The following is a 27,076-nucleotide window of genomic DNA, read 5'->3' on the forward strand; positions in this document are numbered from 1 at the left end:
TGTTATATTGTAATAGGCCTATCTGCTGTTGTTAGTTATATTGTAATAGGCCTATGCAACATTTTTATATATTTACCTTTTAAATATACTTCATGAGTTCATAATAAATGCATCAAAACCGTCATATTGTTTTATTTGCTTGATGATGCTCAATTTTCCAACGTTCATCATAATTTTCCAAACCTTGTTTTTTTAACAAGAACAACATTGCAAATGATGAAATTACTGAACGTAAAAATAACCTACAGAATTACTTATTGAGGAAGTTTTGCTATCGTTCATGAATGAAGGTGCACCATGGTTTATGTAGACCTTTTAACACAGACTTTACAGTGTCCCACATTAGGCAAATGACTGTCCCACATTAGGAAGCTGCACATTTTCTCAGACAGTTTGGCACTGATATCTATATAATTTATTTTATGAACGTGTCATCTGCATTTTCTCTTTTGATTTGATAAGGACACCCCTGAGGGTTTCACAAAGGTATTGAATGTGGGTTTAATGTGTTGCCTTCACATCGAAATATTCGACATAAGTCTGAAAAGCCAAAAATGTCCCATATTGGGCAATCTACCCTACATATTGTTCCTTTAACAGTAAACACATTAACTTTAAGTTGAACAAGACAAATCAAATCAAAATAACTCGGTCTCTTGGTGTAATGGCAGGAACAAACAAACAAACTGTTCACGGAATAACCTAAAAGCCTGTGAAGACCTCAGGCTCAGGGTACAACGAACTCCGTTCAACTCCTGATACGTCCAATGTTCGCCCCGTCCATCCGAACTAGCAACCATGCTTTCCCGGCTTACCTCAGCGTCGAACACAAGGTTGGGTATGGAATTCTCTTTTTTGGCCATTTTTGCAAAATTACTTGAAATCCTATAACCCACTTACAGCCACTGAGTTAGAAGTACTGCCATGAACAAGTCAATCACCTGTGGAACGGGCAGGGCTCGAAAAACTCCAGCCAATGATTTCCAGACCCACCGAGTGGCATTGGACAGTAAGTACGTCAATCAAACGGTCGTACTGCACTTCTCATCTCAAAATCTCATCGGCGATCGGCTGCATCAACAACGAACTGATCTGTGACCTTGTTCCCCGATATGTAGCCTATGTGACCGGGGAACATAGGACCCTTTTTCAAAAAAAGGGTTCTATGTTCCCCGGTCTGTTACTTTTACCACCATTACTGCCAAATTCCGGCCGAGATAACTACCATTGCATGTCTTTACCTTTTGAGGAAGAGGGAGAGACGTGGGAGAACCTGACGCAGAGTCTATTCGTACGCCGGTAAACAAACCCGGAGAAGCCCAATCCCTACGAGAGCTCCCCGCGCTACGGCCATCCGGAGGCGCACAGAGCTTTTGGCCGTGATATTATTATACAATTTTATTATATGATATTATATACTATTATATAAAGAGCTCCGGGAGTCGCAAACGGCAACAATCACTTTCTCCTCCATGCTGCAGTTCACCCCGGACAGCACTGCAATGGGTTGGTCGGTTGAACGCTGATTGGCTGTTACGTTACACATGTCAATCTGTGGCCACGCTGTTGAACGCTGATTGGCTGTCATCACGCGAATGTCGCGTCAAAGTTTAAATATTTTTAAAGATTGATAGATTGCGGGGAACATAGGACCCTTTTCCCAAGAAAGGGTCCTATGTTCCCCGCTTTTCCCAAAAAGGGTCATATGCTCCCCGGTATGTATGGCTACAGGGGAACATAGGACCCTTTTTGGGAAAAACGGGGAACATAGAACCTTTTTTTTTTTTTTTAAAAAAGGGTATGTTCCCCGAGCGGGGAACATAGGACCCGGGGAACATAGAGATTACCCCTTTCAAATAACCATTTAAGATCGGCAGTTAACCCTTGGAAACAGAAAGGGTTTGTGTCTCAGAGATGAACCTTGAACTGAGAAAGGAGACAGGATTCGTTGAAGAAGAACGTTTTCTGCGAGGGTTCGAGCTGATTTACAATTGTTATATATCCTTTCTTATTGCGGAGGGCTCTTTCGTGCACAGAGGCCCCTGGGTCCATTTGGTACAATATACGCGCCAAAGGTTGAAACGATGATGACTGAATGTATGTAGATTCATTGTGAGCGAACTATGAGATTTTTTATCAAAAGGCCGTCATTCAAGGGCAACTAGCCCTTCATATTTCATCAAAGCTACGAAGGGGTCTGGACCTTGAAATACATTATATTTATAGTCCAATAGGCTGAGAGTTGATCCCGACCCATGTTATAGCGATACAGAGAGCATTACAAATTAAGAACACGAAAAAGAAAACAACAAGGACAGGGAGATTATAAATGGAGTTTTAAAGAACATTGTGATAAAGCGATATCCAAAATATGTAACGGATATCTCTTTATGGAAAGTTGTTTATATTATAGCTTATCAATAACCTGATTATGACATCTAACATTGATAATTGTCTGCCTTGATAAACCACAATATTTTATATTCCATGATCTCCTTCCCCCATGTTAATCTAGATAGAACTTGGATTATGCTTTAATATTATAATATAACAAGCACCGTGGGCGTGCACGTATAGGCGGAATACTCATGCACCGCGTATACGCGTTTCCTATATTGGTTTGAGGTGAATTTATCTAATGCTATGTTGGTTTTTAGAACAGCTATGTTATATTTTCCATCTATATTGAACATGCTCGAAATGTGTGAAAGCAGGCACAAAACGTATAGCTTTTATTTTGCTTTCTGTAGGCTTTTAATGAAAGCAATCACACCGATACCGAATTGCAAGTGATGTAATGAGCATTAGTCTGAGATTCGTGTGTTTGATCCCGCCCCCTGGAACTGGGGGAGTGTGTGTGTGTGTGTGTGTTTGTGTGTGTGTGGAGGGTGGGGGGGGGGGGCTCCTGATATAAACCAGCGCGTGTGTTTCTCGTGCTTACTATCCGTCTATCCACGAAGGGACAGCTTCCAGGCGCTCAGATCGTAAAGCCAACTGCTGTTTCACCTGCCTCACCTGCAATATGTAAGTACACAAACACACACACACACACACACACACACACACACACACACACACACACACACACACACACACACACACACACACAAACACACAGAAAATCGATTTACAGATAGGAGTAGGAGAAGTAGCCCGATGAATTGTTGAGACTTGTTGAATGGCCAGGGCTGCTGTGTCAATGTTCTTGATCAATGTTCATGTTTTGCCACCTGCAGTATGTTCGGATCATGCACCTTCCCTCCTCAAAGGTTTATGGTCGGCATGCTTATTGGGGTCACGCTCTGTAGCAAACAAAATCACGGCCATAGGATTACAAGCTTTAGTGCAATAATCTCAGAGTGAGAGTGTGTCTTGCAGATTTCTGCCCTGGCACCTGGTTGTACGTTCACAATTAGCCAATTGTGCTGCCATGGTAGAATATTTGATGTTTGGGATATACAGTGTTTTACAGTGTTTTCTTCAAGACATGAACTCGTGGCTTTAACTGGGACCTCGTTGTTAATGATCAATAATATTTATACAGCTCTGGCTGTTATGTCAGAGTTGCAGGAGGCAAAGGTTTGGTTATTTTCTCTCCATGTTCATACTTGTGGATTTGCTCCAATTTACACCAGGGTGTACTGTACAGTTTTCTGCCATGAACCAAATGCAGCCTTTGTCTCTGCTCTAAGATGAAGTTAAGAAGCCCTCATGGTAGGCTATTATCTGCCAAATAGTAGATTGCAGAGTCGCTCACCAGCTTCCGCAAAAGACTCAAAACTCACCTGTTCAGAGTTCACCTCGACTCTGCATGGCAACCCAGCCCCTTCCGGCCACCATTGTATGTTGTACGTCCTGGCACTTAATGTACGCACTTATTGTAGGCACGTATTTATAGTACTTAATTGTGTTGCTTCTGTAACTGCTATAACTGCTGTACACGGGGTATGGGTTAGCCTAGCGATTGTTAGTACTTGCACTTGGTTCTATGAACATCTTTACTGTACTGACAGCAATATATTGTTTCACTTCTTATGACAAATGTACTTGTTGCAAGTCACTTTGGATAAAAGCGTTTGCTAAATGCCCTAAATGTTAATTTACATTTTGAAACGGTGCTAAACAGACTTTCTTCGAGAACCCTAAGGGGATTCAGAAACCGTCAGGGAGGCCTAAATGAAAGGCTCCTGAACATACACATGACCTTCTTTTTTTTAAAGGTCCTACGCAATATCTTTGTTCCGATGCTCTTCTAACGCATTAGATCCATAATCAAAGTCGTCATCGTGGATGTATCTCTTTGGGGAAGGCGAAGCCTGGCATTAATATATCATACAAATAATCTCTACCACACAAGACCATAAATCCCCATTCTCATTTGGATTCAGACGTGGATGGTGTGGCCCCATAATTACGCATGATTCAGAGCAGCAGTGCTTGTGCCAAAGGGATCCCAGGGCTTCGACTAATTACCTAAAAGTCTGCACATCTGATAGGGATCTGTGGGGTGGATGGGGGCAGGGGGGCTCTACAAGATCTGCTCTCATTAACCGCGACCGAAACAATAACGTGTGCCCAGCCAAAAAAATTATCAAAATAAAATACTGTATTTTTGAATTTTCGAAATACTACAAAATACTTCTTTCCCCAAGGCAGTTTTTTAAACAACCTTTCTCTAATAGCCTTTATCATCTATCCCTTCACTTGTACACCTGGAAAAACATCTGAGCGCAAGAGACTTCTTCCATAATCAGTCAACAGATTAGATATGCTGACCCCTCATGTTAGAGACATCCCAATATAAACCTCAGCCCAATCTGCAGCACCGCGCGTTTTGTGTTGTGATGACAATTGCATTCAGAGTGGCAAAGTCACGCCCCTTCCGGTAGAGCCCATGGGACCTATGAGATCGAAAAATGAATGGGTTTCAATGGAGAGGAAGTAATTATTTTCTGATCCCAGTCTTTATATGCCCCGGATTACACATATGTTGTTTTTGGATTTAAATGATAATTTTTCATGCAAAAGAAAACTAAACATCTTCATGAAGAAGTATGATAATGTTAGGTTTTTTGCAAGGGAAGGATAAAAGCATCGAAAGAGGTGAAAACCATTATAAATTTGGGCATGTGGAGAGTTTCAGTTATGCCGATGGGGAGATGGTCAGTCTTGTCCACGCCAGTAGCAGGGAGCGTGACGGCACATACGAAACATGTAGTCTTTCTCATAGTGTTTTCGCTACAGCCTTTAACTTTACAATCGCACAATAAATGGTCAAACTCTTGGCATGAAAAATTATCCTTTAAATCCACAAACAACATATGTGTAATCCAGGGCATGTAAAGGCTGGGACCAAAAAACAATTACTTTCTCTCCATTGAAACCCATTCATTTTTCGATCTCATAGGCTCTACCGGAAGCGTGACTTTGCCACTCTATAGATAGATAGATAGATAGATAGATAGATAGATAGATGTCATCACGGTGTTTGACAGAAAGTATTTTACAGTATTTTTAAAATACAAAAATATACAACACTCAGTGCACTTCATGTAACATAAGTGGGAGATACATGGACAATTTGTCCTAAATTACCAGTTTAGCGGACCAAAATGCCCTGGCCTGTTCTACGTTCATTCATGTAGTCTAATGTGATGGTATGGTAGCCTATCATGATGTATTGCCAACTTGAATCATTTCAAGGACATCAATACAGCTGGCGACACAGAGTAGAAAGACAGTGAAAGCAATATAATAATGTTTTTGTTTACTTCACGATGGCAGCCGCTGCGAGTTATATAACTGCTAGTGATGAGGACATTGTTTCTGATTTATCCTCAAAAATCTAAAGATGACATTCAGATAGTTTGCGTGCCAAATTGAGTGTCATTTCAAGTGGCTGCATCAACTATTTTGCAGTGGCTTGGCATTTATTCATTTAACAACTTTTACAATTTGCATGACGGTGTTTGTGTGTGTGTGTGTGTGTGTGTGTGTGTGTGTGTGTTCCCTCAACTCCAGAGTAACCATGGACGCAGCAGAGTTCCGGCGCCGGGGAAAGGAGATGGTTGACTTTGTGGCGGACTACCTGGAGAACATTGAGCACAGGCGAGTGTACCCAGACGTGGAGCCCGGGTACCTGCGCTCCATGATCCCCTCCGAGGCCCCGCTGGAGCCTGAGAGCTACGAGGACGTGCTCAAGGACGTCGACAGGGTCATTATGCCCGGGGTGAGTCCTCACATGTATTTATTATATTGCATTTTATTGAAAAAAATTTGGGCTTGGTTATTCATGTTATTATAACACTGTATTTGATTGCTCCCATCTTATCTAACGGAGAGATTATGTTTACACATGTTTATTCATACGTACTCCTGAGATGGGGGGATTGTAATGACGTCTTTATCTTTGTTATAACAAGGTATTTTTTAAAATGTTTCATATTGAATTTCGTAGAGAGATATTGTCCAGTTGATTGAATAAAATTATCTTGAAGACAGTTTTTCAAATATATCTCAAATTGTTGGCAGAGGTCTAGCATTCTTCTTCTTTAAAATGATTTCTTCATACTTTTGTCAAAATTAGCGTCAAAGGGAATCTAGCATTTATAATAGGTCTGGCCCCATATTTACAAATAGCTGCACCCTAATGTACTTAACCTCTTGCACATTGTGTGATTAATTATATATTTGTGATTAATTAAGAAAAAAAAAAAGAAATACCGAAAAATAACAGACGTGGCTAGTTTTAAAGTTGAATGTTTTCCTCCGAGATTGACAGAGTATCTCTCGCCATCGAATGATTGTATGAGCTCACTAAATGTTTTGTGAATGGACATCTGGCAAAGGGGCTCGTTCGGCTGGGTATAGTGGATTACTACTACGAGAAGCAGGGATGCAAGCAGCCTCTGGCTCTTATACACACACGCACGCACGCACGCACGTACGCACGCACACGCACACACACACACACACACACACACACACACACACACACACACAGGAAAGCAGATGTAATACGATGGAACAGCAGTCAGTCAAACAGTACAGTAGCCCAATTCTAAATATAGTCATGTTATCCGCTGGGAATACAACAATTGACAAATCAAATGAGCATGATATGTGCTCTACCACAGTTTACATTTAAGAGCATAGCTTCAACCAGAACCAAAAACCAGCCAACCTTTTGTTGTCGCTCATAGTTTGTCTTGTCTCTCGTTTTTCCAGATAACCCACTGGCAAAGCCCACACTTCCATGCCTATTTCCCCAGTGCCTCTTCCTACCCGGCTTTGTTGGCGGACATGCTCTGTGGTGGCCTAGGGTGCATTGGATTCACATGGGTAAGGCGGAAACACTCATGCTCTCTGTAAATGCTGAGAGTTTCTGTTGTTACAATTTGAGGGTTGTAGTGAGGGGGCAGAGTTCAGTGATGAATAACTAAAAAAGTTAATTCACCGGGAGCAACCTAAAATATAAACGACCTAGAGAAGTTCACTCACTTCGGCTGCCTCCCATTTCTAACAGATGACAAATAAACTCAACTGTTTGTTACATTCAAATGTTTGTTCTGAAATCCTTCCTACAACACCTTTAATCAATCTAAGTCGAAGTCAAGATGTGTCCTTTTTTACACTATCGTCTTTTGTTGTTTAGGCTGCTAGTCCTGCTTGTACTGAGCTGGAAACAGTGATGTTGGACTGGCTGGGCAAGATGCTCCAGCTTCCAGAAGACTTCCTGGCGGGAACAAAGGGTCAGGGGGGAGGAGTCATTCAGGTCAGTCATCACAGGATTAACAATTTTTTTTGACATTTGTTTAATGTCAAAAGTGGAGTGGGATTCACCGGTCCATACAGGTCAAAGCAGTTTATATTTGCCCACATCCAGCTTCGGCTACTCTTACGTTAGTCTGTTACCCATAACCATACTCTTATGATGTTCTGCCATACTTTTTGTTTACAGTAATGGTTCAGATTGAGAATGATGGCTCAACCGCAAAAGGTGTTCATTCAGAGCAAAACCATATAATATCACTCGTAAAGACCAAACCAATTTAAGTTGAATGCTTAACTGTTTACTATTATAACTGCTGCAATCCTACAAGTTGCAAATCTCAGCCAAGCCCAGCATTACCCAGGCAGAAAGTGAAATCACAGACCTAACACACATTATGTATTATAAGCTCGATTGGACATCAAGGCATTGTGAAGGTTGTTCCACCGTTGCTAACAACGTGAGCGCTTATACGACAACAGTCGGCATTGATTTGTCCTTTCTCTCGCGTTGCGGAAATTGGCAGGAAATTGCCTTTCAATATGTCAGCCACAGACGCCGGCTGCCTTTTAACGCTGCTGGGATTGTTTTGTGTGTGTGAAGGGAATGAGGATGGAGGTTGCCTGACACAAACACGGCAAACCCAGGCAGCTGGGTCTCACCGCCTCCCTCTGCATGCGTGCATGCAGGTGCTTGTTTTGTGCTAAGTGGTGGCGCATGAGTGTGCATCCTGATGACAGCTCATTTCATGTCAAGTTATTGTAGCTGTGTGTGCACACGCACACTTCACCATCACACAGCTGGGAAGTGTGTGTCTGTGTTTGTGATTGCTTACGTGTGAATGTGCTTTTACGTTTGTCAACCTTACCCCACCCCTCCCCTACCCCTCCACACCACCTTTCTGATGCTGCCTCTCTTTTTTTAAGTGCAGATCGCTATGGTAACAAATGGGCCTCCCCTCACTTCAGCAGTGCTAATGAGCGTCGTGGCAGCGGTGTGTTGTAACATCCTCACAACAGAAGTGGTTCATCTATGATGACCCGACCAGAGTAGTTATTAGCTGTAGCTATCGCGATTGTACCGGTTGAAAGCACATAAGACTGCTCTTTCAGTCATCTGTGCTTCATCATTTACATGGAATCGTATGTGTTGTGATGTACTGGTTGAGTGTCTTTGTGTGCTTCAATGGTAATGAGCTCATTTGGTCAAATTGTGTCAGGCCGTTCTCTTCAGCCAGTCGCTGTCTCTTCCTTTACCTACACACCTGTGGGCGATCTTTCTTGTCAGTCTGCAGAATATAAACCCCGGTTTCCCAGTCACTCCTCGTCTGTCTGACTACCTGTCTGTTGCGTCCCCTCGCCTGTCTCACCATCTGTCTGTTGCGTCCCCTCCCCTGTCTCACTACCTTTCTGTTGCGTCCCCTCCCCTGTCTGTCTACCTGTCTGTTGCGTCTCCTCCCCTGTCTCACTACCTGTCTGTTGTGTCCCCTTGCCTGTCTGTCTACCTGTCTGCGGCCGTCTCCTCCCCTGTCTCACTACCTGTCTGTTGTGTCCCCTTGCCTGTCCGTCTACCTGTCTGTTGCGTCCCCTCGCCTGTCTGTCTACCTGTCTATTGCGCCCTCTTGCCTGTCTGTCTACCTGTCTGTTGCGTTCCCTTGCCTGTCTGTCTCCCTGTCTGTTGCCGACTCCTTGCCTGTCTGTCTACCTGTCTGTCCAGCCTCCTGTTGTTGACTCCTTGAATGTCGGTCTTTGTCGTGTGTTTTGGGTCCCCTAATTCTCAGAATCTTAACAAAATGTTTCTGAGCAAGTGGGTGGACACCAAGGACGCCAAGGAAAATATTGGATTTTATCATCAATCCATCATGGTAATTCATCCCGACAGCTAAGAAGTCATGATTCATGTTTCCCGTCTGAGTTTTGCTCAAAGCCACAAATTAAAGTCTCTTCTACTTCTCTTGTCTGATTTGAATGCTTTATTGGTTTATGGATTTCTAGCCATTCCCATTATTCTACTAATGGTGCTTTAGATATAGACAGTCAAACATTTCCCCATAATGTAAATCCTGTAAAAGCCCTTATATTCTTTATGGCTTCACACATTAGGATAACATTTATATTATTATATAAAAACAATGTCTTGTTAATGTATAATTCCTTTTCTTATAGGGTACGGCTAGTGAAGCGACTCTGATGGCGTTGCTGGCTGCTCGCTGCAAAGCGGTGAAATGTGTCCACGAGTCCGATCCTCAACGATCGGAGGCTGACATCATCTCCAAACTGATCGCGTACACCTCAGAAGAAGTATGATTTTTTTTCAATAAGATAGACCGAAACTTCGTTAATGTCTAGTACATTAACCCATTCATCCTTAATCTGTTATTATTCTGCCAGTATTACTAAAGACATTCAGAAGATAGCTGGTAGTATGTCGATCCTGACATTTAAAAATGTATATCTGCGTGGAGCAAGCAGTGTCTTTGTAGCTGGACACACAGTGTGGTCCGGGGGGAACTGCAGTGAGTCTGCACCCTTCTATAGTAATAGTCCGGGAGCAGGTCAGGGCTAAACAGAGAGAATGGGTCACTGGCTGGATCTAATCAGGTTTAATACAAGACCAGCTCCGTGATTGGATTAGAGCATTGCCTGGGGGCCATACAGACCTTTACAGACAGAGATGCTGTTTTTCTAACCATTCAAGTTCAATGCTCGCTAGCTTACAATTTCCAAGGTAAAAACGATATCATTATTTACCATTGTAAACCACCACCAGAATTGTAATTCCCCATACTCATTTAATCGTCGACATCTTAGAGTGGTTTCTGACCACCATTCCTAAATATGAGTGACAGACTAAATGATCTACCTCACCCTCGGAAACATAGTAGAATATCGGATACCTTGAGAGGCTTGGGGTGGGGGCTGTTTGGTAGAAGACCATAACCCTGAATCTCTGGTCCTCACCTCTCCCTCAGGCCCACTCTTCAGTGGAGCGAGCCGGCCTGATTGGCGGAGTGGGGATAAGGATGGTGGCCACCGATGAGCACTTCTCTGTCAGAGCAGAGACCCTCGAGAAGATGGTGGCTGAGGACAAGGCCGCTGGATTCATACCCTTCTTTGTAGGAAAACGTGCACCCAGTCTGACACATCCATGCACACACACTACACACGCATATATCGTAGTTTGTCTTTGCCGTGTTCATCACTGATCAAATACAACAATTTTATAGGTTTTCTTGAGGCTTAATCTTGCTAATGAAAGTTTTCCGACCCTGTAACAAATGGGCCTAAGGGCAATTTCTCACTAAACATGATTATTTTAATTGTAGATTAACGATGACGAAATCCTTCCACCACATCCGTGGCGTTCTCTCGCTTACAGCTGGGTCTAAACCTGCGCACGGACCCAGAGCTGGAGTGAAGCGATACTCCCTAAAATGGTGTTGCTCGTAAAAGGAAACCAGCCCGACCAATAAAAATAAAAAACAAGCTCAGAGCAGAGCGAATTAAAAGCACTTGACCCCAGGATGCCTCACCTACCATGGCAACGGCTGTGTTGATGATGATGATGATGACACACTTCCTGGGGGTGACTCAGCGGTTGGTGATGGAGTGTGCTCACAGGACGGAGGGTTTTTTGTTGGGTAGCACACGTTATTGTTTCGGTCGCGGTTAATGAGAGCAGATCTTGTAGACCCCCACCCACCCCACAGATCGCTATCAGATGTGCAGACTTTGAAGTAATTGGTCGAAGCCCTGGGATCCCTTTGGCACAAACACTGCTGCTCTGAATCATGTGTCATTATGGGGCCACACCATCCAAGTCTGAAACCAAATGAGAATGGGTATTTATGGTCTTGTGTGGTAGATATTATTTGTATGATATATTAATGCCAGGCTTCGCCTTCCCCAAAGCGATACGTCCACGATGACGCCTTTGATTATGCATCTTTATCTTTCGAGCACTTTGTCTCCACAGTGTTTTGTGTTCATTGTTGTTTTGTCTTGTCTTGTGGGTTAAACCACTTCTCCTGGCTGCGAACAAATTTGCCCTCGTGGGACATTTAATAAAATCTTGAATCTTGAATCTTGAATGCGTTAGAAGAGCATCGGAGCAAGGATATTGCGTAGGACCTTTAAAAAAAAGAAGGTCATGTGTATGTTCAGGAGCCTTTCATTTAAGCCTCCCTGACGGTTTCGGAATCCCCTCAGGGTTCTCGTAGAAAGTCAGTTTAGCACCGTTTCAAAATGTACACTTACATTTCGGGCATTTAGCAGACGGTTTTCTCCAAAGCGACTTACTAAAGGTACATTTGTCATAACAAAGTGAAAAAATATATTGCTGTCGGTACAGTATGCATGTTCGTAAAACCAAGTGCAAAGCACCAACAATCGCCAGGTTAAACCATTCCCCATATAGAACAAAGATAGCTTGAATAAGACCCTATTTATCTAAGTACTACAACTAAATACGACATAAATGGTTGCCTTCAGTTCCATATACAGTACTATACTTTATAATGAGGCAAACATGGAAGTTCTTCCATGAAGGTTGTCAAATCTGATCATTTGTGTGAATTCTGCTTTCTCTGTGTCTTTCAGTTCTGCGCAACTCTTGGCACCACTCCCTCTTGTGCGTTTGATAAAATCACTGAGCTCGGGCCTCTATGTGAGTAAGACCCCTAGTAAATCTTACATTTGTTGGAATAAATGCTGCTTGTTTATTTCAGCTCATTGGAAGAGAATTTGTCACGGCATGGAGTTGCTTCTATTAAATGATGTTTCTCTCATTGTTCCTGCTTGTATGCTACAGGTAACGCAGAGAACATCTGGATGCACATTGATGCGGCGTATGCTGGAAGTTCATTTATATGTCCAGAATTCAGGCCTTTGTTGGATGGTGTCGAAGTAAGTCCATATCAACACATTATTTATCTTCTTCAAAGCGTTTTCATAATTTGCATTCATGAACGTGTGTCTGCAGAGCAAGAAGATACAAACGCATGCATATTAACGTCTGGAGGCTTACATTTGCATGGTATGACGTAAATGACAACCAACAAATGGGTGGGAGTAACCGATAACCACAGCAAGAGAGAGAGCGTCGATGTGCCTTTTAGAGGCGGCCAGTGCAGCTGCGGCTCCTCACCTCCAACACAGACAGAGGCACACGAAGCAATAGATGAGAGCAGGAGTAATTTCCTGAGGCAGAGTTAGACCTTTAGATAAGGTCTTTCCCCTTCCTCTTCAGAAGAACATAGCTGTTTGTTCAGAGAGAGAGAGAGAGGGAGAGAGAGGGAGAGAGAGAGAACCATAGAAATAGACACAGAGAGGGTAGAGAGAGAGAGAGAGAGAGAGAGAGAGAGAGAGAGAGAGAGAGAGAGAGAGAGAGAGAGAGAGAGAGAGAGAGAGAACCATAGAAATAGACACAGAGAGGGTAGAGAGAGAGAGAGAGAGAGAGAGAGAGAGAGAGAGAGAGAGAGAGAGAGAGAGAGAGAGAGAGAGAGAGAGAGAGAGAGAGAGAGAGAGAGAGACTTAGATAATCCAGTACAAACAATTCAGTCCTTAATGTTATTTGGTGTAGTGGGGAGGACCAAATGACTGGAATTGGTCGGTCAAACATTAGGACTACAACAGACCAATGCCCTGTAGAACATAAAGGGTCACTTCAGGATTGACGGGCTGCTGCCCTCCTCTCCTCCTCTGGAGTGCTGGTTGCTAGGATATGAGTGATGGGCAGGCAACAGACCCCCCCTTTGAATCTGTCAGCATGGTAACTGCCAGCCAGGAGTGCCGTATTGTCTCTCGGCCACCGGTTATTTAGATTGGGTTTTTGCGAAGGCAGATGGAGAGGAGGATATTAGAAAGGAGATAGTGATCAAATTACTGCAGGTTGCAAACACGGGCGATTCCTCTTTCTTTGAAGGGAAAATCCTGCTCCGGCGAATGAGGCGATTCATGGGCTGTTTTTGAGGCTTTGGTGTGTAGATGTGGCTCTTTTTTACCCATCTAAACAAAAAAGCGGCTGTTTTAGAGTAGATAATGGCTGGCCGGAGAGGGTCTGCCTCTCTGCCAATTGGTTGGTTTTTTTAATAGCAAATTATGACATTTAAAAATGGACATTTAAATAATACATATTTTGAAAGGAAACACTTTAGACAAAACTCACTCTTTGAATATTTCAAGGATTGAGAGACAGACATGACCTGGCTGGGTAGAGGCTACAAGCAATATATTTACAAATATTATATCGGAATAAATATATCGGAATATACACCGGCTTATTCTTAATACAATATCGGGAAAAATAAAACAACTGAAATGTTGATTAAAGTGAATGAATGCCTTGACTTCTGGAAGTTATTTGTTAAATTGCATAACTTCTTGTAGAACTTTGTTATAAACTAACGTTTACCGTCCTTCCTTTCATTTTATTAATTTTAAAGTTTGCAGATTCATTCAACTTCAACCCCCATAAATGGCTTTTAGTCAACTTTGACTGTTCTGCGATGTGGTAAGTTATGCTAAAAAATATATACTGTATATATTATTTTTGTTGTTAGTATCTTTTCCTGAACTTAATATAGCTACTGAGTAATCGACACAGGTACAAAAAGAGCAGTAGCATCTGCTCCTCTGTCAACAGTTCACAATGAAAAAATCAAACACCTCTTGCTTCATAAGCTAGGCGGCTAAAACAAAACCACCCGATTTGGCAGATAGGGAATGGGAGCCACAAGTTTAATACTGGCCATCGGTACAGTACAATAGTATTCATGACCTTCACCTTTGCGATATAATTTCAGGTAACATTTCAAATTCCAAAAGGTTGAAAGGGGAATATGGCAGCGGTCCATATTTTCTCAAATTGGCCAATATATTAAAGATAACATTGCTTCCCCCACATGCTGAGCTGAGTTTACAATCTGTGTTTAGTGATGTATTAAGTATAAAGTGATATATTAATGGAAGCATCTGAGGAAAATGACTTACTGTATTTACTTCTTGTTTCCCTTACGTTTGTCTGAGTATCTAGCACAATTATATATATAAACGTAATGTATGATTTAATGTATATTGTTATACATGAACTGTTCACATTGGACATGAATCATACATGCTGTTACTAAATACATGGAAAAAGGAGTATGTATTTTACTGACAGTGATTCTAATGAGAGATGGCTTCTTCCATTGCCCACGAGGGATATTGATGTCTGACAGACTTAAGATGAGAACAGTTATGATGAACATATGTTGAATTGAATGGTCGCCTGCTTTGGAAAAACCTATTTGTCTTTTTGTGATGTACAACGCATCCTCTGTCCATTTTACCGTGTTGTTGGCTGGTTCACTTTGAGACAGCTAAACTGTATCAATCTCTGTAGATAACGATATTACAAGATTGATCCCTGCTAAATATCTTCCTAGTATTCAGTTATCCAATGCTAAATGATATTATTTATATTATTATATATAGCTTAATATATATATAATAGTATTATATGGTTATGAAACGTGCAGTTATTTCCGGGGGCCCAGAACATATTTTTAATGGTTTGATGTAAGGAGCCATTCACATTTGACTAACCCTTGTGATTAACTACACTAACTAACTCTTGACTAGCGGTGTAACATTAAGATCAAGCTTAGACCCCAATCCAATGCAAACACATAAAAGAGGCATCTAAGAAATCCACTACTGAACTAAGTAGTTCCACATTAGAGGTGGCTTTTGGTTTCAGCGAACTATCCCACCATTGTGTTTTCATCCATGGCTTGGGCTTCAGCGAGTCTCACAAATCAGACTTTAGATTAAGGTCCAAAGTCTGATGGCAGACTAGGTCAAATGTGTCTGAAAGGGGTTGTTTCATTTTCTGCATCCTATTAGTTTTTTCACCATCGTGGCGAGAGGCAGGTAACTGTAATTATGTAATAGGCGAACAGAAACGTAGCAGTAGCTAACTGTGAAAAAAGGTTACAAACAACGCTGTAGACAGGTCACTGTAGGAATACACACAGTAGAGATACATAGAAATACCAAGCAGCCCCCTTCTGAGAGCTTCATTCAACCACGCTAGTGAGTTTTTTTGTTGTTTCCCGAGCCCAGGCTTGGTGCCAAGCATCCAGGACATAAAAGAATGGACCATGTTCTGAAAAATGGTTGCCCATTCATTCTTATGAAAACGGCTCAATGGCGCAGGGGAACATCAAGGAGGGATATGCTTCCGCATCATGGGCGCCTAGACACGCCCTAGTCCGTGACGTACCGGATGCAGAAATATTCTCGTTTTCTAGCATTGTTAGCATTGTAGCATCCAGAACGAGCACACTCGCATTGATTACCGACCATGGAAGTAAAAGTTACTAACCCCCCCGATGATTCTCAATATGTGATCTTTAAATTACACTCCTGCTGCCATCTGGGCAACAATTATTATTTAACAATAAAAAAAATATATATAATTTATATTATTATTTTTGATTAGTTTGTCAATTTTTGACCTTATAAAGAAGAACACCCTGTATTTCCATTTTCATTTTTGTATTTTAAAACAAAAATCTTAATTACAACTCGTTTTTTTATATATTTTTCTGTTTCTCTGTTTCTGAAACGAGAATCTAATGACCAAATATATATACACAGACCCATTAGATCTGAATGACAGAAATACAATTGAGAATCTTTTTATTTCAATATTCAGAGGAAATCAGGTCTACTGTATGTAAATAAGATTAAAGATTTCTAGGTAGTATAGCTGATAACTGATAACCCTAACCCTGTAAAATAGGCTACTATAATCAAGAGCACATACAGGCAATTCAAATAAAAAGAGATAGAACTTTATTGATCTGGGAACTTCATAAATAAAGATTGCTGCATATAACATACAGTATAACAGCAACAACGTAGTAAACATATGTAGGCTCAGAAAAATACAGTTCAATGTTATTGCTTAAGAAACAGATTCCTTCCAACTAACTATTTACGAAAAATGCAATCAATAATTTATATAAAAGTAAATGGTATCGACCAGCAACGAAGTTGGAGTAGCCTACCCAAATAATGAATTGTAATAATGAATTGTAACACACCAACATTGTTAACTGTCATACATTGCTAAACAAGCAAATGAAAATGAAATAACAATGCAACTGAAATTTTAATATTAGACTACTATTAATATTATGAAAATTACGTAGGTCTCCCATAATCATTCAGGTAATCAATACGTCAGTGCCTGTTACAGCTATTTCAATGATATGTGTGTTTTGTATATCCGTGTTCAACGCCATTCATGTAAGTAATTGGAAAAACCTCGGACACGAGAAGTTAATGGAGCCGTGCACTTCTTTAATAGGTCCATGGCACTGAGCCGTTTGTTTCACTATGACTCCTTTCAGCTGCCCACCCCGCCTGCTCCAGCAAAAAATAAATACATAGAACGGCTAATAAAACGCTTGAGGAGGCGTTTTGAAAAGAGAAAAAATAATTTATTTTAGAACATGGTATAAATATAATTATGAGCTTTTGATTGATATCCCAAAAAAATTTGTGGAGACACATTCCTGTTCCCCACTTGTATTGGAGTGAACGGCGATATCTATTTCTGGGACTCCATGAATTGACAGAACCGTCCAAAGCCCGCTAAAACGGGTGCAATACCAGGCTTGGCCTGCGGTAGTATGCACTGGTCCTGGGGGCCTGCTGCCAAGCCCCCAGGAACAGTGCATACTTCCGCAATCCACCAGTGCTCAGCGGCCTGGTATTGCAGCTGTTTAAGCGGGCTGTGGACGGGTCCCTCGATTCAAGGGGCCCAGAAGTAGAATATTTCTGCATCCGGTACGTCATGAACTAGGGCGTGGCTAGGCTCCCATGATGCGGAAGCATATCTCTCCTTGATGTTGCCCTGCGCCATTGAGCAGTTTACATAGGAATGAATGGGCGCCATTTTGGAATCCGGTGTCCATTCTATAATATGTCCATGCTCTGTGCCGTTTCTCCCGGACGCTCTGCTATAACCCAACCGGACATAACGTGTCCTTCTCTGCTGTGACACAGGGTCAAGAAGCGAACCGACCTGATAGGGGCGTTCAAACTGGACCCAGTCTACCTCAAGTACGACAACCAGGAGTCAGGTATGTGCCGCCCTCGTCCCACCAATCAGACCTGGGAGAAGCATCTACACAGCACTAGTTGACTGTGGGAACGTTTCTGTAAAGGTTTTGAATGAACGTCATGCAGACTTCCAACTGTAGAAACACGCTGATAAAACCCACTTAAAGATTCGCACAAATTAGTTTTATTTCGGTAGAATATCTCTGTAACGGAACAGGAAACAAGGCTTAGCTCCTCCCCTCGCTGTTATTTGTTTCCTTCCAAGGCGCTATCAATTATACTTTCACCTAGTAGGATGGCTGGACCCGAGATTAGGGCAGCGCAATTAAAAAAAAAAATGCATTCAAATACCTGGTTTTACCTTCCTTACTTTGTCTGAATTATTTTGGTCTTATTTCTTCTGCTTATGCAAGTTCATCAACGAACCCATCCTTCATGAGGAACCAGCCATGGCAGGGCAGCGATAGTGCTGAGTAGGACCACAGTTGGATGTAGCTAGGGATTAATTCCTAATCCAGTGGAGTGTGAGTGTGAGGTGGGTGTTAAAGGGTTTACGATCTGAGTGGCGACTTAGTCGGATTTAAAGTTATGTCAACACACAAGACACAGCCGATGGCCACATTTCATTCACCACCCAACCCTGTTTGTGAACGGTGGTTACTAATTAAAAAATTAAAAAAGTTTTGACCTGTGCAACATAGTTAAGCATTCTTCAATTGTACAAAAAGTATACTCAACACTATATGCTACTACTATACTACAATACACAATACTGAGGCACACATAACCAGATAAATATACCCAATGATAGTCTGTGTACACGCATGCGTGTGTGCGTGCATGCGTGTTTGCACAAGCATGTGTGCAAGTGACGTCACTTACACACACGTGTGCGTGTGTTTGTATATGTGTGCGTGTGAGACTTTGTGTCTTCCACCGTCTCCCCGCTCTCTCCCCCAACAGATGTGCTGAGAGATGCACCGTAATCTATTTGACAGACAGACGGGAGCGATGAGACAGAAAGAGTCCACCTCCTCCCATTGTACGGTCCCTCACGACTCCTGGCACACAGGATCTGAGCTCTCCCACCTAATAAGCGGTTGTGGGGCTGCTAGCTCCGGGGTGCCTCTCAGTCGATCCGTTTGCCTAGGAACTGGGCTGAGCTGAGCTAGCCCACGACAGCGGTCGACATGTGTGTGTCTGCTCGATGCTAATCGACTTACTAACAACTACTAATGTTTTTAACAGCACAATTCATACTGAATCGGGAGAGGTTTGAAACTGTTTTCTGAGGACTATATTTAAAATCTGTCAATGATTGAGATATTAACTTTGAATGTGAATAGACATAAGAATAGAGCTATTAGATATTCAAGGGAACGTTCCCTCGGATCACCCTACAGAGATCCGGGCTAAGCCGAGCATGCCCTCAAATTCGAGTCGTCCCCTGTGTATAGCAAAGGACTGATCCTGTGGAACAGTCTTGTGTCATGTATGAGAGGGTTTATCCTGGTTACGGTGGTGTTTCAATGCACCGTGAAGGATTTAGATTGCATTAACAATATGGAAATGGCAATGATCCTGTTAAGGCGATATAGCGTTGCAGCCGGATGTGAAACATTTGTTTGTTGACTTATGTCGTGCGTGTCATCCATCATCCAGATTTGTTGTTTATTTTTAGCTCAGGTGGGCTACTTTACTGGGGTTTGATCAATGGTATATTTTCCTGCTTAGTGAGAAAGGCGTGTGTTTGTTGACGTTCAAGAATATAAAATCAGGTGATTTATAATTTTTTGGACTGGCTCTCCCTCCTGGCACTGTCCAAAACAAAAATCCACTATAGAAGAATTTATATATATATATATATATATTTATATTTTATAGTAAAACAATAATCAAAGGCCGTTATATTGCTGAGAGTGTCCATGAATGTATCATTATTATATACATTTTTAACAAATTATTTTTCCACTATAGGTCTGGTTACAGATTATAGGGTAAGATACGGTTATATTACCTTTTAATCTTTGCTCATTATCATTTTTTGTCCGAGAGTAGCTTTGGTGTCGTGCTAATATTATGTTTTTTCATTACTCTCCACTTCATCCTTCCTCTCGACATATCTCCCTCTCTCCTCTCCTCTCCCCTGCTCACCTCCTAACCACAATCTTTCATTTCCTCAACACCTCTCTTATCCACATCTTCCCTCTCCTCTCTTCCCCTCCTCTCCTATCCACATCTTTCCTTTCCTCTACTCTCCTCACCTCCCCTCCTATCCACATCATTCTCCTCTGTTCACATTTCCTCCTCTTCTCTCTCCCCCCCTCCCCTCCCTCCTCTACTCCTCTCCTCCTTTCTCCACTCCACTCCCCTCCTCTCCCCTCCTCTCCCCTCCTATCCCTCCTCTACTCTACTCCTCCCCTCTCCTCTATACCCCCCTCCTCCTCTCTCCTCCTCTCCTCTGACTCTCAGCATTGGGGCATTCCACTTGGCCGGAGGTTCCGCTCACTGAAGTTATGGTTTGTGTTCCGCATGTACGGGCAGAGCGGCCTGCAGGCCTACATCCGTAAGGTACGCTACCGACCAACACTGAACCTTAGAAAATATATAAATAGTAATAACAAAAAAGACAGTGCCTTATATGCATACAACAGCATCGTTGCACAACAGCACTGATATTCATGTCTTAAAGATGGGTGGTTCTGTGTAATTATGAGAATGGACACAAACATTTAGTGTCTTTTCTTGACTTTAAAATCCCCCTTTCTCCCACTTCATCATCCTCACTAAATTACCTCCTGTTTCCTTCTTGCCATCCTCACTTAATGTTCTTCCTCGTAAAGAAAACAACCAATACACCATGTCAATTTCGCAATAGAGTGGACGATGAAGTGGAAAATGGTCCCTTCAAACGGCAGGTTGAGACATAACAGACTAGCGAAGCCTTCTATCTTTAATGCCAAAAAAGATTTACAATGAATTGATTTGCGGTGTATAAGCCAAAATGGGTTTACCCCAAATCTCCAAGGAAAAAAGTAGATTTGACGGTAAAATATGAATCACGAGCGGCAATAAAATAGAAAGAGAGGGAAAGCAGGAAGCATGGCCAGCCGGCCTTGAGACTCATCAGCGCTTTCCAAGATTGAGTTGATTTGGACCGAATGTTTTCAAGGGCGATCGTCATTCACTAAAGATTGCGGTGAAGATTGAAAGGCAGCTGTAAAAAGTGGGCTTTGATCCGTCCATGTAGTCAGAAGCCCCTTCTGCTTTTTTATTGCACCTTCCCTCCAGCCCCTACCTCTTCATTCAAATCAGCCTGGATTCTCCATGATGAACCGTGTACCCTTAGCTTCTTCCATAGCCATCCACGGTGCCTCTAGCCACAGTACGTGTCATACTACATTTATCTTCTCAATTGGATGCAAGAGGAAACAAAAACAGACATGCATGGAAAATTACCCTTGTCTTACAAGGACAAGGCTGACAGCCCATGGCGCCTGTCAGGGCAAAATAAATGACGTAAATAGATGTTTACTTATTTATACAGAACACATATACTCATGGTGTCTGTATATGTAATGATGTTTTTATCTCTGATCGATATATATACTGTATATAATTATGAATGAACGTTTGTACTAAGGTGGAGGGACTCTCAAATAAAATCCATCCATCCATCCATCTTTACAAAGACACAAAGCATATGCATGCACCTACCTATGCTTTTGTGCCTGTAATGAACCCCTCCTTGCAGTAGGGCCGTCGGCACATGCCGTTTCAGAACGGCAAATGCCGTTTCAGAACGGCAGTTACCGTTTCAGAAAGGCAGTTACCGTTCCTGAAAGGCATATGCCATGGTATGTCAGTGGTCGCGGTGGCACATGCCACAGGCCAATTAACGATCTCGGCGTCTCTCCCTCCTTGAACAAAATTGAACAAACTAATTGTAATGACAGAACAGCTTTCAGGTTGGCGTCACAGTCTCACAATTATCAAGTTATTTGAAAAGAATAATTCATATCCACCACATCCATTTACCCCTTTTTCCTCCTTTAATAAGAGAAAGAGAAGTGTGAAATTGTATTGCCTCTAATACTTGTAGCTGAGAACTAAATCTGGATATTGGTCATCAGGGATGGGCAAAAATACATCAAAATGTATTTCGAAATAAAATACCAAATACCAACCTTAAAAATGTATCAAAATAAGCAACAAAATACAGCAGCCCAAAAATGCGTCAAAATAAAATACTGTATTTTAGTATTTTCAAAATACAACAAAATACTTCTTTCCCCAAGGCAGTTTTTTATACAAACTTTCTCAAATAGCCTTTTTCATCTGTCCCTTCACTTGTACACCTGGAAAAACATCTGAGAGCAAGAGACTCCTTCCATAATCAGTCAACAGATTAGATATGCTGACCCCTCATGTTAGAGACATCCCAATATAAACCTCTGCCCTGAGAAATGTTCAGTAACTCAAGGAACCCTACCTTATTTACTCTCTTGGTGTAATAGATTGCCCACTATGTATCAGTGACAATAACTCAAAGACAAACAATCCAAATGGATGATTTATTTAGAAATTTAAACTAGGTAGCATTTCAACCTTTTCAGTTATTTAACACCATCACTACCAAAGTTATAGTGAGTTGCATTACAGTTGAACAATTTTGTATACACCTGAAACTGGTGTGTGCACAACCTCTATCAATGTAAATACAAAGAAAATGTCAAAAAGAAAACAATCTGGTTGTCACATTAATACCATCCAATCAGTTAAGCAAATTAGAAGCCAATAATTATGTCATTATCAATCATTTCGTACTTAAAATGTGCACCTAGGACTCAGTCCAATCTGCAGCTCCGCGCGTTTTGTGTTGTGATGACTAGTGCATTCATTGACCGCCCATAGCGTGTGCAATGTGCATGCCCATAGCAAGTGTGAAACAGCGCCAGACACAGTGGTCGGAAGCGGTATCAAAGGGGCTTGACCATGCGAGGGTGCCACAGACACAGAGACAGAGATTTCGTGCTTTACAGATGGATGGATGGATGGATGGATGGATGGATGGATAGGTAGATAGATGTATGTCATCACAGTGTTTGACAGAAAGTATTTTACAGTATTTTTAAAATACAAAAATACACAACACTGAAGTATTATTATACAAAATACTAAGGCATTTTCATAAACACAATAAAATACAAATTACAAAATAGTATTTTGTATTTAATGAATATACGATATACTAACGGCACTTCGACGTTAGTATAAAATAACGGAGCAGAGCAAAGTTCCCAAAATGGTTGCCAGAGAATAGCAACAACCGAAAAAACATTTACTCTAGATTTTGGTAAATTAGGGTTTATTTTAGCAAATTAAGAAAAATGCAAAATATCCAAGAGGACTATATTGTAAGACATATTAAAACGTTTAAAGAAAACTAAAAAACTATTTTGTGTTCACAACCCCTTTAATTCTTCTTAATATTAGGTTTTTCCTGAATTTTTAGATGAAGTAGAACAAAATATTTCTACAATGCAAGGCTACCATCTAGTGGTGTAAGCAAGAATTGCTTCCGTAATGACAATCGCTTAATTTGTATAGAGCCTGTTGCATATAAGCTACTATACAGTGGCGTAACTATCGGTAAGCAGGGTATGCGGGTGCGTACGGGCCCGGGGCCAATCAGGGCCCCCAAAAAAAAAAAAATCCCCCCCCCCCCCCCCCGTCAACAATCGTAACGGGGGGGGGGCCCGCCTTGAACATCCTGCATACGGGCCCGTCATTGCCTTGTTACGCCACTGCTACTATACAAGGCCAACTGCTATTGTTTCGTCTTTTTGTAACACTCTGATTGTAACAGTACAACCATTTTAGACATTTAAGTGATCCACACTATCGTTTGTTTGCAGCATGTGGAACTGGCCAAAGTGTTCGAGACTATGGTAAAAAAGGATAAAAGGTTTGAGATCTGTGCGGAAGTCGTCTTGGGACTCGTCTGTTTCAGGCTGAAGGTAAACATCCGCTGTAGATTCTTTCTTTCTTTCTTTCTTTCTTTCTTTCTTTCTTTCTTTCTTTCTTTCTTTCTTTCTTTCTTTCTTTCTTTCTTTCTTTCTTTCTTCCTTCCTTCCTTCCTTCCTTCCTTCCTTCCTTCCCTCCCTCCCTCCCTCCCCCCCTCCTCATAATTCACCCCTCTCCCACCGTGCGTTGTCCCCAGGGTTCGGATGAGCTCAACGAGGCCCTGCTGAAGGAGATGACCCATCTGGGGCGGATCCACCTGGTTCCCTGTAAGCTGCGCGGGCGTTTCGTCCTGCGCTTCGCCGTCTGCGGGCGGACCACCGAGCTGCGCCACGTCCAGGAGGCGTGGACGCACATCACGGAGCTGTCCAGCGAGCTCCTGCTGAAGCACCATTCATAATCATAATCATAAGAGTAGTGTTAATGGTGATGATCATAATGACCCTCTGAGTGGTGAGACGGGGAGGGGGTGGGACCAAACAGGGGACCTTGAATCGCAAAGGAAAAGGAATGAGGCCTGAAACGGGGACCAAATTCTGAGACTTTATTGTTGCAAATGTTGTTAAAAGTAAGAAAGATTTAAGAGCTGTCATTTCAGTGTGATTTGTCTGATATGCCATTGCCGTCCGTCGGCTTGAAGTGTGTGAAATGCTCTGTGAGAATATCTGTGCTGGTGACTGCCTGCTTCTGTATCGTGAGACTGTAATCGACCGCTCACGGCTCATTTCCGACCCATCTGGAACTCTTTCCCCCCCGATTGGTTCAAGGAGTCCGTCTTGCCTGTCAATCACACTGCGTTATCATAGCCCTACTATAGGTGGATCACGTGTTCTGCAGATGTTTACTATTTTTCGCTGTGTAAAGTTATGCAGTGTATTCTTGGACGTGGGTACATGAATACATAACATGACTTCCTGATTTCAGTTCTCCCCTTGCTTCGTCGGGTGCGCGTTCATGACAAGAACAGGCTTATGTGTAGTTCCTTACCGTGCGTTAATTGTATCTCTGTAAAAGGTTTGAGTGCGTGTGTGTGTGTGTGTCTTTCTCTCTTTCTGTCTGTGTGTGTGCGTGTCTCTCTGTCTGTTGTTTGATGGGGTGTATTCAAATGCTTCCTAACCATGCGTCTTTCATTGAATGTAGGCTACAACACGCTGCTTCAAGGGAATTTCACACAATGTGGTAAAAGTTAGTCCATATGCAGGCAAGTGAAGATCCATTAATTGTACCTTCAAGCTTTTTGCAGGCGAGACATACATTTAAATAAGAATTGAAATGACTCAAGTAATGAATCTGAAGGAAACCCCAATTATCCATGATGTAATAGGCAGACTTTACCAATGAGTGGCACATTGCTGATGCAGAAGTCTTCTGTCACACAAGATCTTATTATTTATATTAGGCCTAGCTGTTAGGCCTAAATTGATCAACATTTCATCCTATCTTTCAAGAGAACAAACAGAAACATCAAATAGATGGATCATCTTAGCCTGGACTTCTGAGAAATGCAATTTATTCTCATCTGAATGTGATGTTCTGTCGGATGAACTAGATTAAAAAAAGTGTAGGTAAAGGTAATCTGAGGTGGGCGATATTTAAATGTTCAATCGCCCATACCACACCCTTTAATCGCTTATTCTTTTACCATGACTGAATTAAAGAGTCTGATAGATAATGGTCGACACTGTGAAATCAAAGAAAAAAAACAAAAAACTTAAGCATGGGTAAATGTAAAACCTCCTTCACTCCTTCACAAGTCTATAATGTGTGACCCTTATAAGCAAATTTCAAAAGCCTTACAAATAAGCTTGATATATATATTAATAAGCTTATATATACCAAAGAAAGCTTGTACTTATCCATCTTGGAATTTGAATAAAACCTTGGGTTGAGGATATATTAGTAGTGCCAGTGTATCTTAATCTAGTGATCCCTTAGTTTCTGAAACGGTAGCCCTGATTAGCCGTAACCCTATAGATGAACACTGTTCTTGAGGATGACACTAGCTTGTTGAAGCTGTAGCCTACTACAATTATGTATAGTGCTCGTTTAAGCTGTACTATCATTATGTTTGGTGACCATAATAGTTATTGGGCGCTTGTTGGACCCTGGTACTGTTAAATAATTAACTTGAACTCGATAAACTAAATTTCTATGTGCTGGACAGAGCGACAGCTCTGGTATGGTATGGTTAGCTAATCCATGTGTGTGTGTCTTGGTGTGTTTCCACTGTGCAGAACTATGAATTAAAATGACACTGTCATGATTTGAGTTTTCTTATCAAAATAATATTGAGTATGTAGCCTAGAAAAAATACTAAATAAAATCAGTTTCCTCTGCTATTGCCGCATACAAAGATAATATAAATAAAAAAAGAAATAACAGATACATCCTTCATATAAACTTTGTCACGAATCAGCAACCCGTTTCCTGACAGTTGCATTTTCCAGAGTCAACCACAAGAGTACGCCACTGCTGCAATATAGTTTGAAATTAAAACCACGTTATCGCTAATGCATAGCTTCGTGGGACCATGCTGATCTCACGAGTTCACCTCTAGGTGTTGAATTAATCCTGTTGAAAACACATTTTGCCAGAAGTCCTCAAGATTGACAGGAGAAATTGTTAAATATTGAAAAAAAAAAAAACAGAATCATGCAGAGTTCATCTACCAATTGATGTAATATATGAAACTACCAATCTCCATTATCAAATATAGTTTAATCATTGTATTTATGTATTATTGCGGGACCTATTGAAAGTATATAGAACTACTAGCAACATTGTAGGGAGACTCAAGACTAACTTTACTGGTAGATTCCTTAAAATTGTCTTAGTCCTGTTGATGAACACATTGTATGGATAGCCCAGTGTGCTGTTAAAAGTTCCCATATGATTTGAGGGGTCTGCTCACGGAAACCACAGTAAACACAGGGATGCTAATGCATGTGTCCTTGGTCTTCTCTACTGCTGGCTTTAAAGCGCGCATACAAAGCACAGGCCAAAATGTTTTGAGGACCAGGTGTCTGTGACATAACAGAAGCATTGTTAGGCATATCTACAACTTGTTTACACCCTAAGAATACGGCCTGCTGGCCAAAGGAAACCTTATCAATTTTATGAAATATTTGTATTTCTAGCATTTAATGTTTGCCAGATGTGTCCAGAA

At 41.6% G+C, this 27,076-nt stretch overlaps 1 protein-coding gene across 1 annotated transcript; it reads left to right on the plus strand.

Annotated features, from left to right (window-relative positions):
- The first annotated feature begins 784 nt into the window (after positions 1-784).
- On the plus strand, positions 785-26,173 carry ddc (dopa decarboxylase). Its single transcript, XM_030370677.1, has 15 exons — positions 785-1,009; positions 2,961-3,024; positions 6,022-6,229; positions 7,228-7,341; positions 7,655-7,774; positions 9,937-10,071; positions 10,743-10,886; positions 12,370-12,436; positions 12,581-12,675; positions 14,214-14,281; positions 17,830-17,906; positions 19,864-19,883; positions 20,359-20,457; positions 23,805-23,906; positions 24,110-26,173. Exons 1-15 carry the CDS (start codon positions 925-927, stop codon positions 24,308-24,310), a joined length of 1,599 nt encoding a protein of 532 aa, XP_030226537.1. The 5' UTR covers positions 785-924; the 3' UTR covers positions 24,311-26,173.
- Positions 26,174-27,076: the final 903 nt, after the last annotated feature.

Source organism: Gadus morhua, chromosome 11, assembly GCF_902167405.1.
Source record: "Gadus morhua chromosome 11, gadMor3.0, whole genome shotgun sequence".
Lineage (NCBI taxonomy): Eukaryota > Metazoa > Chordata > Actinopteri > Gadiformes > Gadidae > Gadus > Gadus morhua.

Bases quoted from the DNA above. Each gene is read 5' to 3' on its own strand.
- ddc (XM_030370677.1), top strand. From the start codon at position 925: ATGAACAAGTCAATCACCTGTGGAACGGGCAGGGCTCGAAAAACTCCA. The intron at 1,010-2,960 runs GTAAGTACGTCA...CTATCCACGAAG, and splicing joins CCACCGAGTGGCATTGGACA to GGACAGCTTCCAGGCGCTCA. The intron at 23,907-24,109 runs GTAAACATCCGC...CGTTGTCCCCAG, and splicing joins TCGTCTGTTTCAGGCTGAAG to GGTTCGGATGAGCTCAACGA.